The following is a 15,768-nucleotide window of genomic DNA, read 5'->3' as shown; positions in this document are numbered from 1 at the left end:
GTGTTCTAGAGTTAGAAGCAGCCTCGATGAAGGAACTCAGAAACAACCTACAGTTGCAAACACTTGCTGAAGTGTTCCTCCAAGACAATGCGACCTTAGAGGATATCCTATCAGCAGGTGAAAAGGCGTTAGTGCTGCTCTACAACGGTAGTTCCAGAGAGGGTCTCGATGAACTTCGCTACTGACTCTTCTGTTCAAAGGTAGCTGTTGGAACAACGTTTGTGCAAATTCACACTCTGCCACCCACCTCAGCAGCTGCCCGATTCTACAGCATGCGAGTGTACTTGCAAGTACAAGAATGGATGGGACTCAAAGTGGCCATGGATCCCACGGACTACGGCTGGAAACTTGAGCATGGCATCCTTGTTCCAGTGACAACAGATCTGCCGGCAGCACCAGCCGATGTGTTAAAGGTGATTCGCTGCACATGCAAAAGTGGTTGTGACACAAAGCGGTGTAGTTGCAGGAAACACGGACTAGAGTGCACATCTGGATGTGGGGAATGTCGCGGTGTTGGCTGCTGCAACTCGCCTCTACCGTCTTTTGAAATCGAGAGTGAAACATCGTAACCATCATGTTTTCCTCAAACGGTAGGCCTATTGTGTTATGCACTCTTTTCTTCACCTGTAGATGACTTTGAATGAAAGCCGTCCTAGGAAGTATTCTGCTGAAGAAGACAAAGGGATAGGAATAGGTATAGTCATATTAAAGAATGCGTATTTCTTTTATCGTCCGTACGTGAACAACGCATTGCAATGCGTTATTGTTCATTTCATTTTCATTATTTTATTATCCCAGGGCTGGGAAATTCGGGTAGCTTCCTCCAAATGAAAGCTTGCAGCAACAAGAGTGGTGCTAACCAGGTGTGCGCGTGTTAAGGTGTAATCAGCTAACTGCACTAATAGCAGAATGACCAAGATCTTTTACGTCTTACTGTGGTGACACGGGGGTGGGACATGGATACCGTTTCTTAGTCTGCACATACACTTGACCCTTGTCCGTCCACCGGCTTAATAAAGTGTTCCTTATAGATGATGGTAGGCTAATGAAGCGGCGTAGAGTGGAATTTTGCGGCGTTATTGGCAGAAACAAGGGTTTTTATATGTGACGTAATCAAACCGTCATAAAAAAGTTATGCAGAGGCTGCCAACGGTATAACTCGTTGGGAATGTTGAGACAGGCTATCTAAATGCGTTGCAACAAAAAAACTTTCTGTAACCATTTTTTTTGGGTCTAAGCATAATTCTGGACAGGCTCCCCACGCTAGATCCCGTGGAACGATTGTCGATGCAATAATCACAGTCACTTACCTACAAAGACAGGGGAACGGCTTTTCCTCCAAGCGTTCTTCGCTCCGTGGGCTTGCGGAAAACGACCCTCTCGTGAAACGATTTTAGTTTACGTCAGTACACTTGGATACGTCACATGAATACGTCACTTGGCTACGTCGTGTAATGCGCGAGTAGTCTCGGTTGCCTATTCTATTCTTGACAGGTTCGCGCCTCATAATAATAATTCATGACAGTGTGATTGGCATGTGTCTGTGTTTGTGCGTGGCCGGTGTGACTGTGCGGCGTGTGTGTGTGTGTGTGTGTGTGTGTGTGTGCCGCTGCGTGTGTGTGTGTGTGTGTGTGTAAGCCACGGTGTGTGTGTGTGTGTGTGTGTGTGTGTGTGTGAGCCACGGTGTGTGTGTGTGTGTGTGTGTGTTTATCATCCAGGAAAGCTCTTGCCTCATCTAACCCCTTATCTGAATTGACTTTCATCAGCGAATAGGCTAAACTCCAGAAACAAAAAAAAGCGTTTTTGAGCGCCTATGTTATACTTTTCTTTGCCGTGCATGCTCGGTTGATTTCGTGACGTCAAAACAAAACCAAAGTGCAACACATGACGCGGTAGAAGCACTGAGTTACATCACAGGTAGTCATATATATATGCTAAAGCCTTCAGTGGCTGCAGGGCTTTCAATGATTACAGTTACACATTTTTAACTCATAAAACGCACCCCGACGAGAGCGTACGTGCACTCCGTCGTAAACAGCACAGGTTTCCAGGTCAAACGAAGGGAGAGACGCCTGACATTGAATTCAGTATACTGCGAGATTGTGTAGTGTTGCAAACACGAGCCTGACCCCGGGTATAATCGAGAAACAGGTCAACAGTCGACTGCTGCCGAACTACCCGAGAACTGAGAGGTCTTTCCACCCGACAGCACAAAAGTCGTGCACCAGTCTCGCTGAAAAATGTCGAACACTGTTGCGAATTTGGACGAGTATGCTCTGCCAGCATTCGTTACATTTGCTTCTTTAGCACAGCAAGGTAAGTTATTTTTGAATAATATATATGTTTATTCTACGTCAGTCGAGGTTCTTAGCTGATATATTTCACAGCTGTACTATCAGTAGCCTACTGTGAGGGCCCCAAAGAGGGGGTATCATCACGATCACGGGAAGGGAAATTTTAGCTTTCACGATCACAGTTACCTTGATTTTTGTTTTCACGATCACGAACACCTTGACGAACAGAGGATCATAGAGTGATTACAGCTGTGAAAAATGTACTTTGAAAATAAAATGTTTTGCAATAATTCCCATCACGATCACGAAAACAAATGACGATCACGATCACGAGACTTGATTTTTTTGTCATCACGGATCACGGGCAAAGTCCCATCACGATCACAGAAATGGAAATTTCAGCAATCACGGTCACAGAAAGGTCAAAAATCGCCAATCACGATCACGATTTTAAACCCTTTGGGGCCCTCTACTGTGTCTCAGGCTGTCAAGCAAGTGGAAGATGATTCAGCATTTCAAGGTTTACCGGCCCCAGTGAAAGCAAAGGTTAACCGATTCGAGTGATTCATTTGTAATGGGAAATTTCACTACTGCCAGCTGTTTCTATAAAGAAAAAACTTAAACGGGTTAAATTACACGTAACGTAATATATTAGGCTACACAACCGCTTTATGCATTTCCTTGTACATGGACCATGTGTGTTTCTAAAGTGACAGACAAGCAATGTGAGTCATGACTGTGTTCTCAGTACATCGTATCCGACGCGGAAACAGATACGATACAAACGAAACGAGCTGAGCGCAGCTCTAACTAACAATTAACATTCAGGACCCAAATATAGATAGCTCTTTGAACTCTCGGGTTTAATTAGTAGTCTGGCTTAATTACGCCGATTAAAACAATACATTTTCTTGCAAGAGCAGGTCAGTCAATAGGTATAGATGTATGTGTGTGTGTCACGGTGTGGGGGGGTACTGTGTGTGTGTGTGTGCGTGCGTAGGTATGTGCCGGGTGCGTGCGTGCGCCGTCAACGGTGCGTGCGTACGTGTGTGGTGTGCCGTGTGTGTGTCAATGCGGCGTGCGTGTATGTGTCCTCTTTTGGTCAGTACTCCAAGAAGATGGATAAAAAGGAAAAGACCCTGGTATCAGCGTCTGAAACCCGCTGATAGCAAACTGGATCGGCACAATTGTGTGTGTGTGTGTGTGTCGGTTTGTGTGTATGTCTGTCTGTCTGTGTGTTTGTCTATCAGGGTCTTTTTTTTCAAACAATTTTATTCAAATAAATAACTACAATTAACAATATCTCATACAATGAATTAAATACAACTTATCGAGTACAACAAGCTAACTTTTTTAACGTTTTGTTCTTCGAACACTCGCACATAAATGCTTCTTATCTGTAACTGCCTATTAAAAATACTTTCCAACGCGGGTAAAAACGAATTTGTTTTTTTAAATATAGGCCTACTAACGCACATCTTTCCGATTAAGATAATGTGGTTCAATTTATACTAGTTGCCTTTTTCACCATTACAAAATGCATACCGCAAATAAAACATCACTAACTTTCAAAACAATCTTAATTTCTAAAGTACGAAAAATAAATTCTTCAATAAACTTCCAGAATTTGTGTGTCCGGGCCTACCGCGCCCGTCTGCCGTACGGTGTGTGTCTCTTCTACCGGTGTCACGAACTGAAAACTCTGCCTGAACAATCACCGTCCTTCTCATTGCAGTCAATGCGCATGCGCTAACATGGGGAGATTAATCAGCTCGAATGAACAACCTAACCCTAACCTTTTAAATCCTAACCCTAACCCTAACCCCGGGTTCGTTCGCCGTTCGGTCAAAGGGTCGCATTTTTTTAAGTCCAAGATTGGCGCATGCGCATTGACCGCAATGAGGATTGTTCAGCAGAGGTTTCAGTTCGTGACAAAGGGTCGCATTTTTTAAGTCCAAGATTGGCGCATGCGCATTGACCGCAATGAGAAAGATTGTTCAGCAGAGGTTTCAGTTCGTGGTAGCTGTGTCTGTGAAGGCTGACAGACATCTCTAACCTTGGTGACATGGCTTTCAGCACACAGAGGATCCCTGTACTACACTACATGTATATGACTGTTGATTAATGATTATACCGTATTGCATAGCTTTCTTTCTTTGCACTGGGTGTGCATTTCAGCGCGGTTCGCCAGACGGGTGGGCCTGGCTCGTATGAAGTACAAGGTGCCGGTACCCGAGACCACAGGCGACCCTGCCTTCATCAGGACTTTCCGTGCTCAGTGAGTACAACAACAGCAGACAATTTATAATCTTTCTTTTTTTCTCTTTTTGTTTTATATTTGCCTTCATGCCTGCCTCACAAATACAGAGACATCAGACCAAGACGTGACAAGTAAAGATGTAACACTAGAAGACCCCTATACTGTTGTTCTAAACTTGGCCAAACAATTATTGCAACAAATTTCGCACCAGAATTAAAGCCAAACAAGTATTGCAACAAATTTCGCACCAGAATTAAAGCATTAATTCCAGTGTCATTTCATTAAAACTTTATATGTCAGTTGAGGCCGTTCACTTAACTATCAGGCCTGATTAATGAAAAGACACTGGAGTTAATGCTTTAATTTGGGTGCGAAAATTGTTGCAATAATGTTTTGGCCAAGTTCTGTATCAAATTTTGGCAAAAATTGATGTTCGCGATTGCTGAAAGAGCGTGGATAGTGGCGAAGGAAATTTTACTTTGAGAAACATGATGTGCCTGTGCCTATAATCACCGTCATCCCGAATGAACATGATCATCGCATTTCTCATCTGCAGTACAGTGACTGTACTTCACACCGGGTTTCAGCGTTGTTTTCTTCGCAACATGTGTCAGTCTACGAATAAAATTACACTTTTTAATACATGTATAGATACCTTCTTGGTTTTATCACAAGTTTCAACATCACACGTATTCTCGACGTGTTGTATTCTGCAACAATTACTGAATTATTTGATGAGAAGCAATATGAAGAAAAAGCTGGCGGCCTCACTAGTCGAATGTGTTTGTGATTTCAGTCAAAACGGTGTGGAGTTCTATCCTATAGCGGTGTCGTCTCTCTGGCTCTCGTCACTCTTCTTCCATCCAGGTTGGTATTACTATATGTGACCCTCCACCACGAAATGAGTTGCATGTCACCTCACGCGGTTCTGCGCTAGGCTTAAGTCCGGGGAGTGTCTGGTAACAGTGTGATGGTGCCCTTAGTCACAGGCTTATAACTCAAACAGTGTTCGCTCTTTTCTAAAACGGTTTTCACCACTGGACAGAGCATAAAAAAACTCTTTAGGAAAATGTAAACATGAAAATCATGCAAAGGTGACATGCGACTCATTCCGTGGTGAAGGGTCACATATACACTGAAAAAACTGAAGTTTTACGCCTTCACGACAAAGCACAGGCTTTGCGGCATGGGGGGGGGGGGGGGGGGGGGGGTAAAGGCCGACGGTTCGCTGCCGGCGGCGGCAAGAGGAGGCTGAGTTGCACGAAGCCAAAGTGGGTGCCACCCAAAAGGGTCGTACGCAGCCGCGAGGTCTGATTGGTTGAAATTGAGATGTGTTGCCATTTCAACCAATCAGACCCCGCGGTTTGTTCCCACCCAAACGGATGGCACCCACTTTGGCTTCGTGCACCTCAGTCCTGGAGTTGGCTATGGACCTGGCTGGGTTGTCTTGGGTCAGTGCTGTGGATGGGCAGGCTGGGGGCTGTTTGGCCAATTGAGCACAGCGGCTTACTATTTATTTGGTATTTGGTATATCCTAATATTTTCCCAGGGGAATTCCTTCAAGGAAAGGTTAGTACAAAGTTCTTTCCTGTCCATACATTATTATATATATAATAATTATACTGTATTCAATTCAGTCTTTCTTTGCTAAATGTTTTGTCTCTGAGAGATGTTGAATGTCAGTAAATGTGAATCCTTGACTAATTACAAGAACAGATCTAGGGGAAGGGCCCCTAATATGGACCACTTTTTGTTTATTGCTGATAACTAGCTTGTTTTTTTGCGAAGAAGTTTTATTTTGTGGTTGGTAGTCCTTCTCTCTTAGGTTAACCGTTAGGCCTAATTAGAGTGAAATAGCTTTGATAGACATTCAGCAAAAATAAATACAGAACAAATCACAAATGGTCCATATTAGGAGCCTGGGCGCCCAATATGGACCAGTGAAGCGGCCTTCACGATTCACTGTAAAAAGCCCCCTATACTTCAAAATAACATGATACAACTTAGTGTGCAAGTCAGACTAATTCAAATATGCTTTAGATTTATCTGTTTTGGGTTGATGAGAGCAATATTTGAAGCACACCAGGAAACTGAAGAAGCTTATCAAAACCAGAGTGAAAATAAGTGAAATTATCAACTTCCACAAAAAAAAGACTATTTGTTATATTTTTTTGAAGGCTAGTTATAGGTTATTTTCAGCAAGCTTCTTAATGAATTAATTAAAATTGCCTTTAGCTTTTATTTTCTTCGATTTGTTGAAGGTGGTCCATATCAGGGGACTCACACATACTTTGAGGTTTTGCTATTATTTTTTGTTTGCAGTAGAAACTCGGGGTAAACACTGCCAAAATGTAACAAATACGGTCTTAGCTGTCATATATAATAATAATAATAATAAATGAGCATTTATATAGCGCAACATCATAACTTTACAATTATGCTCTTTGCGCTTGACACATTTAAAATTAAAACACAGTTATACAAGCATTTACATCTACATTCATAGTCAACAACGCTTAATTAAAAGCATACACCATCAAAGATACATTACAAAAGATTCTTCCACTAACTAAATAATAAAAACATGAATAAAATAGGTAGTGAAAAATCACTAAAACAACAAATAACACTAAAATTAAAACACAGTTATACAAGCATTTACATCTACATTCATAGTCAACAACGCTTAATTAAAAGCATACACCTTCAAACATACATTACAAAAGATTCTTCCACTAACTAAGTAATAAAAACATGAATAAAATAGGTGGTGAAAAAATCACTAAAACAACAAATAACACTACATGTAGCCTACTGATGGACTGAGAAAACAAAATCAGGGGTTGTATTTCCTGAAGAGGTGCGTTTTAAGTGCTCGTTTGAATGCGTGGGGTGACTGAGAGTGGCGGATGTGAAAGGGGAGAGAATTCCATTGTGTGGGTGCGCAGAAAGTAAAAGTGCGTTGTCCGTATGTTTTGGTTTTGGTGTGTGGAATGGTAAGGATGCGACAGTCAGAAGAGGCACGGAGTTGTCTTGCTGGAGAATAGACGGTGAGGAGTTCAGAGAAGTAAGCAGGAGACGAACCAGAAAAGAAGTTAAAGCAGAGGGTAGACAGTTTGTAGTCAATGCGGGCTTGAATAGGTAACCAGTGCAGTGTGTGAAGAAGTGGTGTTGCGTGATCTCGTTTTCGTGCTTTGAGAATGAGGCGTGCTGCCGAGTTTTGGACTTTTTGTAGTTTATGCAGGAGGTACAGAGGACAGCCAGAGAGAAGAGAGTTGCAGTAGTCAAGTTTAGAAAGAACAAAGGCACAGACAAGAGTGTTAGTTGTTTGAGAGGAGAGTGTGTGGCGAATGGTGCTGATCTTACGAAGCTCAAAATAAGCTGCTCTACAGACTAAAGATATATGTTTGTTAAGGGTCATGTCAGATGAAAGGGTGAATCCAAGGTTTCTAGCTGATGGTGAGAAAAGAATGTCGGTGTTGCCTATTTGAACAGAAACAGGTTGGGGAGATGTAGTGTTCTTCTTTTTGCACAGTAAGACTTCAGTCTTATCATCATTCAGCTTAAGTTTGTTATCGACCATCCAAGATTTAACATCAGTGATGCATGTCTGAATGGTCTGGATGGCGGAATGTGTCTCTGCTTGGGGGACTGGGTTTATACAGCTGGGTGTCATCAGCAAAAGACTGATTTAAAACAGAATGGTTTTGAATCAGTGTGGAGAGGGGCTTAGTGTACATGATGAAAAGGATGGGACCAAGTACTGAACCTTGAGGAACGCCGAAAGAAAGTGGGGCTGGAGCAGACATCTGGCCATCGACAAGCACAGCCTGAGTCCTGCCAATGAGATAGGACTCAAGCCATGCTAGCGGTGGACCGGAGATGCCGTACAGAGTCTGAAGTCTATGGAGAAGCGTGACATGGTCAATCGTGTCGAACGCTGCAGAAAGGTCAAGTAGGGTAAGCACTGACACATCACCACCATCCAGAGCAGACAGAATGTCACTGATTACTTTAAGTAGGGCTGTTTCAGTACAGTGAGAAGGGCGATAAGCGGACTGAGAGTGCGAGATCAAATCATGGGTGTTCAAATATGACAACAGCTGCTTCAAAACTACCTTTTCAAAAACTTTGGACAAGAATGATAAATTAGATACAGGACGATAATGTTTCAAAATATTGACATCAAGACTTGGTTTTTTGAGAAGTGGTTTGACAAGTGCAGTTTTGAACAATGATGGAAAAACACCAGATAACAGGCTATCATTGACAAGTTGAGTAAGAGTTGGCAACAACATCAAGATTCTCAAAAAGCAATGGTGTGGGTATGGCATCAAGTGGACAAGTTGTTGGTTTGGACTTCAGAATAATGGATCTAAGGTCTTTTTCACTGATTGGCTGAAATGATGAAAAAGAACAATCAGTGGGAACATCAACATGACTGGAGGAAGCAGAATGTGCACTCATCTAATCTAGTTCAGAACGAATATCAGAAACCTTCTTGATAAAATAGTCGCTGAATACATCTGGCAGCTGACTAGCGGGGAAAACAGTGGGAAGTGGGGATACCTTACTGCGGCCGGTCAACCGGCTGCAAATATCGAACAGTTTTTTGCTTGAATCGCAGGCAATAATCTGGGTTTGGAGGAAGGTTGTCTTTGCTGCGTGTACTAACTTAGTTACAATGTCCTTTGCTCGTTGAAATATTTGTTTGTGGACAGTAAGACCAGTCTTAACACACCTGCGCTCAGCACGCCTACGGTCACATTTGGCATCACGCAGTTCGACACAGATGTCGGAGTACCACGGTGCGGACTTGGACGGACGGACAGGGCGACGTAAAACGGGGGCATGAGCGTCAAGAGCAGCACGAAGTGTGGCATCAAGTTGGTCAGCGGAGGGGGAGGGGGGCAGCGCGTTCTGCAGCTCGTTCCTAAAATGTCTTATAGCCATTTTTGACTCACATGCGAAGCAAAAGTGAGTCTATGTACTCACCCGAGTCGTCCGTCCGTCCGTCCCCCCCGTCCGTCCGTCCGTCCGTCCGTCCGGAAAACTTTAACGTTGGATATTTCTTGGACACTATTCAGTCTATCAGTACCAAATTTGGCAAGATGGTGTATGATGACAAGGCCCCAAAAAACATACATAGCATCTTGACCTTGCTTCAAGGTCAAGGTCGCAGGGGCCATAAATGTTGCCTAAAAACAGCTATTTTTCACATTTTTCCCATTTTCTCTGAAGTTTTTGAGATTGAATACCTCACCTATATATGATATATAGGACAAAGTAAGCCCCATCTTTTGATACCAGTTTGGTTTACCTTGCTTCAAGGTCAAGGTCACAGGAGCTCTTTAAAGTTGGATTGTATACATATTTTGAAGTGACCTTGACCCTGAACTATGGAAGATAACTGTTTCAAACTTAAAAATTATGTGGGGCACATGTTATGCTTTCATCATGAGACACATTTGGTCACATATGATCAAGGTCAAGGTCACTTTGACCCTTATGAAATGTGACCAAAATAAGGTAGTGAACCACTAAAAGTGACCATATCTCATGGTAGAAAGAGCCAATAAGCACCATTGTACTTCCTATGTCTTGAATTAACAGCTTTGTGTTGCATGACCTTGGATGACACATGTATTTTGGTAGGAAAAATGTGTAAAGCAGTTCTTAGTGTATGATGTCATTGCTAGGTTTAGGACCCTGAAGGTCAAGGTCATGTAAAGGTCAAGGTCAAGCATGTGAGTCGTATGGGCTTTGCCCTTCTTGTTGTGTGATAAACGCTTTGGCTGTGGACAAAAACAGTCCGTTTTAGGCGGCAAATTTAGAGTGAACCCTGCCAAAAGTGAAAAAAAGCGAAAAAGCCTAACGGTTTTGAGGTTTGTGTTTCTGCAACAGTTTTGACATGTGCAACTTATCCAGAGAGGGTGAATAAAGCGAATGAAATTGTTTTGAGCGCTCTAGCGCCGTTAGTTTGTCAGAACAGGAGGTGGTCCATATTAGGAGCCGGTCCATATTAGGAGCCTTTCCCCTACCTTTGTTTGTTTTTTCAAATAGAGTTGTCGCAGTTGTGTCTTGCCTCATAAATATGAGTTGCACACACGTCTACCGCGATGTAAAGTCAAACTCAAAGAAAACTCCAACATTTGCATAACCTCGGTGCGTTGTATTCCCATCAAACAGCGGGAATGCATGATTCATAAACATAAGTTTGTCAAAGTTCTTATGTCTTAAATGCTCCGATAAGAAGGTAAAGGGTTGGCTTGTTTATTCTTGTTTCGCTTTGAGCGCAAGAAAAAGAATATGTGGGTGCTCGGAGACCTACATCTTACTTTGGGTGTTTTATGTATTTTTTTCCCACTTTCATCTCCCACTTTCAACTTCTCAACATAAGTTTTATCGCGTTTGTAGTTTGCAATTTCAGCAAACAAACTGTCGTCCATCTTGAATCAATTTTAAGTTTAGAACAAAGTGACGTCACTATCCGATGTCACATATATATATATGAAGTCTTATATCGCGCGCGTATCTCCAGACTCGGACTCAAGGCGCAGGGATCTATTTATGCCGTGTGAGATGGAATATTTTACACAATACATCACGCATTCACATCGACCAGCAGATCGCAGCCATTTCGGCGCATATCCTACTTTTCACGGCCTATTATTCCAAGTCACACGGGTATTTTGGTGGATATTTTTTGTATATGCCTATACAATTTTGCCAGGAAAGACCCTTTTGTCAATCGTGGGATCTTTAACGTGCACATCCCAATGTAGTGTACACGAAGGGACCTCGGTTTTTCGTCTCATCCGTAATTGTTTCTTGACTCAATTTTCTCTCAGTGGACATCTGGGCCACGTGATGATACCGTGTAATAACAAGCCCGAAATTGCTTTGAAAAAAAAGGGGGGGGGGGGGCCTTTTCGGGGGGGAGACTATCTGGGATGCGAGGGGGGGCCAAATTTGCTGTAGGGGGGCCCATCGAAAACGAGGCTTGATCGGTAAAGGCGGACCTTTTCAGTAGAGCTGAAAAAGTCCCCCGTGGGCCCTATTTAGCTCTGGAAAGTCCCCGTATGGAATATAGTCCATTTTTGTACAGATTTTAGTCAAGCAGTATGTAAGAAATGTTAAGTCCTTTGTACTGGAAACTTGCATTCTCCCAGTAAGGTAATATATTGTACTACGTTGCAAGCCCCTGGAGCAAATTTTTGATTAGTGCTTTTGTGAACAAGAAACAATTGACAAGTGGCTCTATCCCATCTTCCCCCTTTCCCCGTCGCGGTATAACCCTTCGTTGTTGAAAACGACGTTAAACACCAAATAAAGAAAGGTGATTCCACTCTATTGTGGATCGTGGGAAAAACGACTGTCGGAAACATGTGGCCCGGACAGGAGCACGTGTGAAATAAGTCAGTTTGTCCGAGGAAAAGCAAGGGTATTCACTCTTTCACAATCCATACCAACCCGACGGAGTTATTTCCGAAAATCGTCTAGCCTGTTCCCTCAATGTGTGCGTTTTATCTCCACAGTTCCATCCGCCATTGCTGGGGCCATCTACATCTATGGCCGACAAAAATACTTTGACGGTTATGCACAGGACAGCGAAAAAAGGTAAGTGCGAGTGCGCGTAGTGTGCTCTCAACTTACAGCTTAGTGCGCGTAGTGTGCTCTCAACTTATAGCTTAGTGCGCGTAGTGTGCTCTCAACTTACAGCTTAGTGCGCGTAGTGTGCTCTCAACTTATAGCTTAGTGCGCGTAGTGTGCTCTCAACTTATAGCTTAGTGCGCGTAGTGTGCTCTCAACTTATAGCTTAGTGCGCGTAGTGTGCTCTCAACTTATAGCTTAGTGCGCGTAGTGTGCTCTCAACTTATAGCTTAGTGCGCGTAGTGTGCTCTCAACTTATAGCTTAGTGCGCGTAGTGTGCTCTCAACTTACAGCTGCTCCAAAAACAAATAGACTGCCAACGTTCCAAAATTCTAAATAAAAAATAAAAAAGGGATGTTGTTGGAACGTTCAACTATGATTATTGACAAAACAAAACGTTATGTTCACAGATATGATCGACCCAGCCGGGTGTTTTAAATCATTCCCTCATTCGCTTGTGTCTTCCCTGCAAGCGGCTGAACATTTTAGCAAGATGAGTGTTGTCTAATTAGTGTTTGTCTGTGCACATAAAAGACCGCTGGGTCGATATATCTGTGAACGTAACGTTTTCTTTGTCAATAACTTAACGTCCCAACTGTGACAACATACCTTTTTTGTTTGTTGATTTTTCAGTATAGCTGCTCCTCTAAGAAAAGACAGGGCATGGTACATGTACTTGATCCTTGTCACATTTGATGTCATTAAACGACGGGCGCAGTGGCGTGGTGGTGAGACGTCGGCCTCCTAATCGGGAGGTCGTGAGTTCGAATCCCGGTCGCTGCCGCCTGGTGGGTTAATTAAGAGTGGAGATTTTTCCCATCTCCCAGGTCAACTTATGTGCAGACCTGCTAGTGACTTAACCCCCTTCGTGTGTACACGCAAGCACAAGACCAAGTGCGCACGGAAAAGATCCTGTAATCCATGTCAGAGTTCGGTGGGTTATAGAAACACGAAAATACCCAGCATGCCTCCCCCAAAATCGGCGTATGCTGCCTGAATGGCGGGGTAAAAACGGTCATACACGTAAAAATCCACTCGTGCTAAAATCATGAGTGAACGTGGGAGTCTAAGCCCATGAACAAAGAAGAAGAAGATGTCATTAAACTAGAGGGTTATAATGATATGTATCGTCAATTCCGCTGCTGTCCCTTATGCAAAAAAGCAAAGGCTGTGTTCTAACTGTTCATTTTGTGTGTGTGTGGGGGGGGTATGTCTGTGTGTTCGTGTGTGTGTATATCTATGTGTGTGTGTGTGTGTGTGTGTGTGTGTGTGTGTGTGTGTGTGTGCCATACTCACACTTTTCTTGATTTGAGTCATTCTTTGCGGAAAAGAAAAAAGTCACATTTTGTGTGTGTGTGTGTGTGTGTGTGTGTGTGTGTGTGTGTGTCGGTGTGTTTGCTATTGTACATCGCCGTGAGCTCTAGTAAGAAGGGGCGCTTCAAAAATGCTCATTCATAGTTGTAGTGTTCATGATTATTACATGTAGTATTATTCATGGTTATGATTATGATTATGATTATTATGATTATTATTATTATTTCCACAGACTGCCAGGCTTCATGCTGAGTGTGAACGCACTGCTTGCCCTGTTAGCGATGAGTGGTGCTGGTGTGACCACAGCTCTGCTGCGTCGTTACGCCGACACTGACCTCGCTGCCATAGCAACCGACCTCATCAACAAGGTCGTCAGCAAACAGTAGTGACCTTGACCTGAATTTGTATCACCGACCTTGAGAAAAAGATGGCGGAAATGGGACTTTTTCAATTTGTGATGGCGTATTAACTAAAATTTTCCCAATTATCCACAGCTGCCTCTGACTGAGGACGTTAAAATCTGAATGTCGTTAGCTTTTTCACAATCATTTTTGTTTCAATTTTGTATGTGTATCTTAAATAAATGAGGCAGAGCGAGATGTTATGATCTGAGAAACAAAGGGACATAAGCGCTGTGAATGCATAACTCTCACTTATTTTTGTTGCACATGCCATTTGTATACATGAGTTATGGCTGTCGACATCTTGATTTTAAAGATCGAATTTTTCTTTTTTAGTTCAATATTGTGTCCTATGGTCCGACTAACTGCCACGTAACTCAACAGGACAGTACACACCGTCTGATCACTGCTTTGTTATTATCGCTGTAATCATCTGCAGGTATAAAGTGTACATTGTTTTGAAGGCTATGTTCTACGTGCTCTTCAGTTTCAGCCTGGAGTGTATGGGTGTTTGTGTGTGTGTGTGTGTGTGTGTGTGTGTGTGTGTGTGTGTGTGTGCGTGCGTGCGTGCGTGCGTATGTGTGTGTGTAACTAATAATAGTGAATAATAGTACAGGAAGGATAAAGGAGTAGATCGACCGGCGCTTTGATACAACTGAGTTCCTGTGGGTTAGTCTACAAAAAAATGGGCGGCACCCTCGCTCCCGATAATGTTTGAATGTTTGGTTGAGGTTACTTACTATCACCATGCCATGTCCCATGAGGACTGCTTTTTTCATTTTTTGTTTCCTTGCAAGAAATATTAAATGAGTTATTTTTGTCTTATTATTTGCGTAGTTGCTTTAAATAATTATTACAACAACAAACAAACGCTGAAACATTACAGAACTTTCTTTAACAGTATACATATTGGGGGTTTCCTGAAGGGGGGGGGGTGTCATGACGTGAAGATATTATTGTTGAAAGGAGATTGGTTGCTTGATAAGGTCATGTTTTGTGAATGGAGGGTTACATTAGGTACTGTGCGATGCCACCACTTGTAAACTTGCTGTGTGCAAGGGGGGGGGGGGGGGATGGGGGGCTTATTATTCTTTTCATATCTATTTTGTACCCTGTGAAGTTTGTTTTCTCTGTTTTGTTTATGCTTGTTTCGTTTGCAAGCAAGTCTGACAAGAAAGAGCCGTGGTATACGCTGATTTTCCTAGTGCTGTGTGGATTGAAAGATCTGAACAGAGGTCTGTGTAGATGATTTTTGTTCTAACGCATATCGTTGATTGCAGAGCACTGATTTTGTGTTTTTAATTCTGGTTGACTTAAGTTATCTTGTTTGCAATCTTCCCTTTGTTGAATAAAAATAGATGTATTGCAAATTTCATTGATGCCTTCGCTTCATTTACGCTTGCTACATTTGGTGTGTGATTGTGTCTGTGTTATTGGGGGGGGGGGGGGGAGGGGAGGCGGGTAGAGTTAGTATAACTAATTATATTGTAGTAGTCCCGGAATTTTGGCGTAACTCAATTCTTTTCGATTCTTGACGATTTTGATGTTTGTGCTTTGGGCTATGTACATAATTCTCAATGAGAAATATTCTCTAAAATACGATGGACCATACATACATCATTTTATATTCTTTTATCTTTCTATACCAGGAACAAATAACCCCCCGCGGGTTAGGGGGAAGAATTTACCCGATGCTCCCCAGTAAGAGGCGACTAACGGATTCTGTTACTCTTTTTACCCTTGTTACGTGTTTCTTGAATAGAATATAGTCAATTTTTGTAAAGATTTTAGTCAAGCAGTATGTAAGAAGTGTTAAGTCCTTTGTACTGGAAACTTGCATTCTCCC

General features: G+C 42.7%; 1 protein-coding gene across 1 annotated transcript; it reads left to right on the top strand.

The window, feature by feature from the left end:
- Positions 1-1,951: 1,951 nt before the first annotated feature.
- LOC138978633 (microsomal glutathione S-transferase 2-like) lies at positions 1,952-15,297 on the top strand. Its single transcript, XM_070351396.1, has 5 exons — positions 1,952-2,316; positions 4,473-4,572; positions 5,351-5,421; positions 12,093-12,174; positions 13,754-15,297. Exons 1-5 carry the CDS (start codon positions 2,241-2,243, stop codon positions 13,905-13,907), a joined length of 483 nt encoding a protein of 160 aa, XP_070207497.1. The 5' UTR covers positions 1,952-2,240; the 3' UTR covers positions 13,908-15,297.
- Positions 15,298-15,768: the final 471 nt, after the last annotated feature.

This window comes from Littorina saxatilis, linkage group LG10, assembly GCF_037325665.1.
Source record: "Littorina saxatilis isolate snail1 linkage group LG10, US_GU_Lsax_2.0, whole genome shotgun sequence".
Taxonomy (NCBI): Eukaryota; Metazoa; Mollusca; class Gastropoda; order Littorinimorpha; family Littorinidae; genus Littorina; species Littorina saxatilis.
The sequence above is the reverse complement of the archived record's forward strand: the minus strand, read 5'-3'. Positions and strand labels throughout refer to the sequence as shown.

Coding starts and splice junctions, on each gene's coding strand:
- LOC138978633 (XM_070351396.1), top strand. CDS start 2,241: ATGTCGAACACTGTTGCGAATTTGGACGAGTATGCTCTGCCAGCATTC. Junction 5,422..12,092: donor GTCACTCTTCTTCCATCCAG/GTTGGTATTACT, acceptor TTATCTCCACAG/TTCCATCCGCCATTGCTGGG. Junction 12,175..13,753: donor GCACAGGACAGCGAAAAAAG/GTAAGTGCGAGT, acceptor TTATTTCCACAG/ACTGCCAGGCTTCATGCTGA.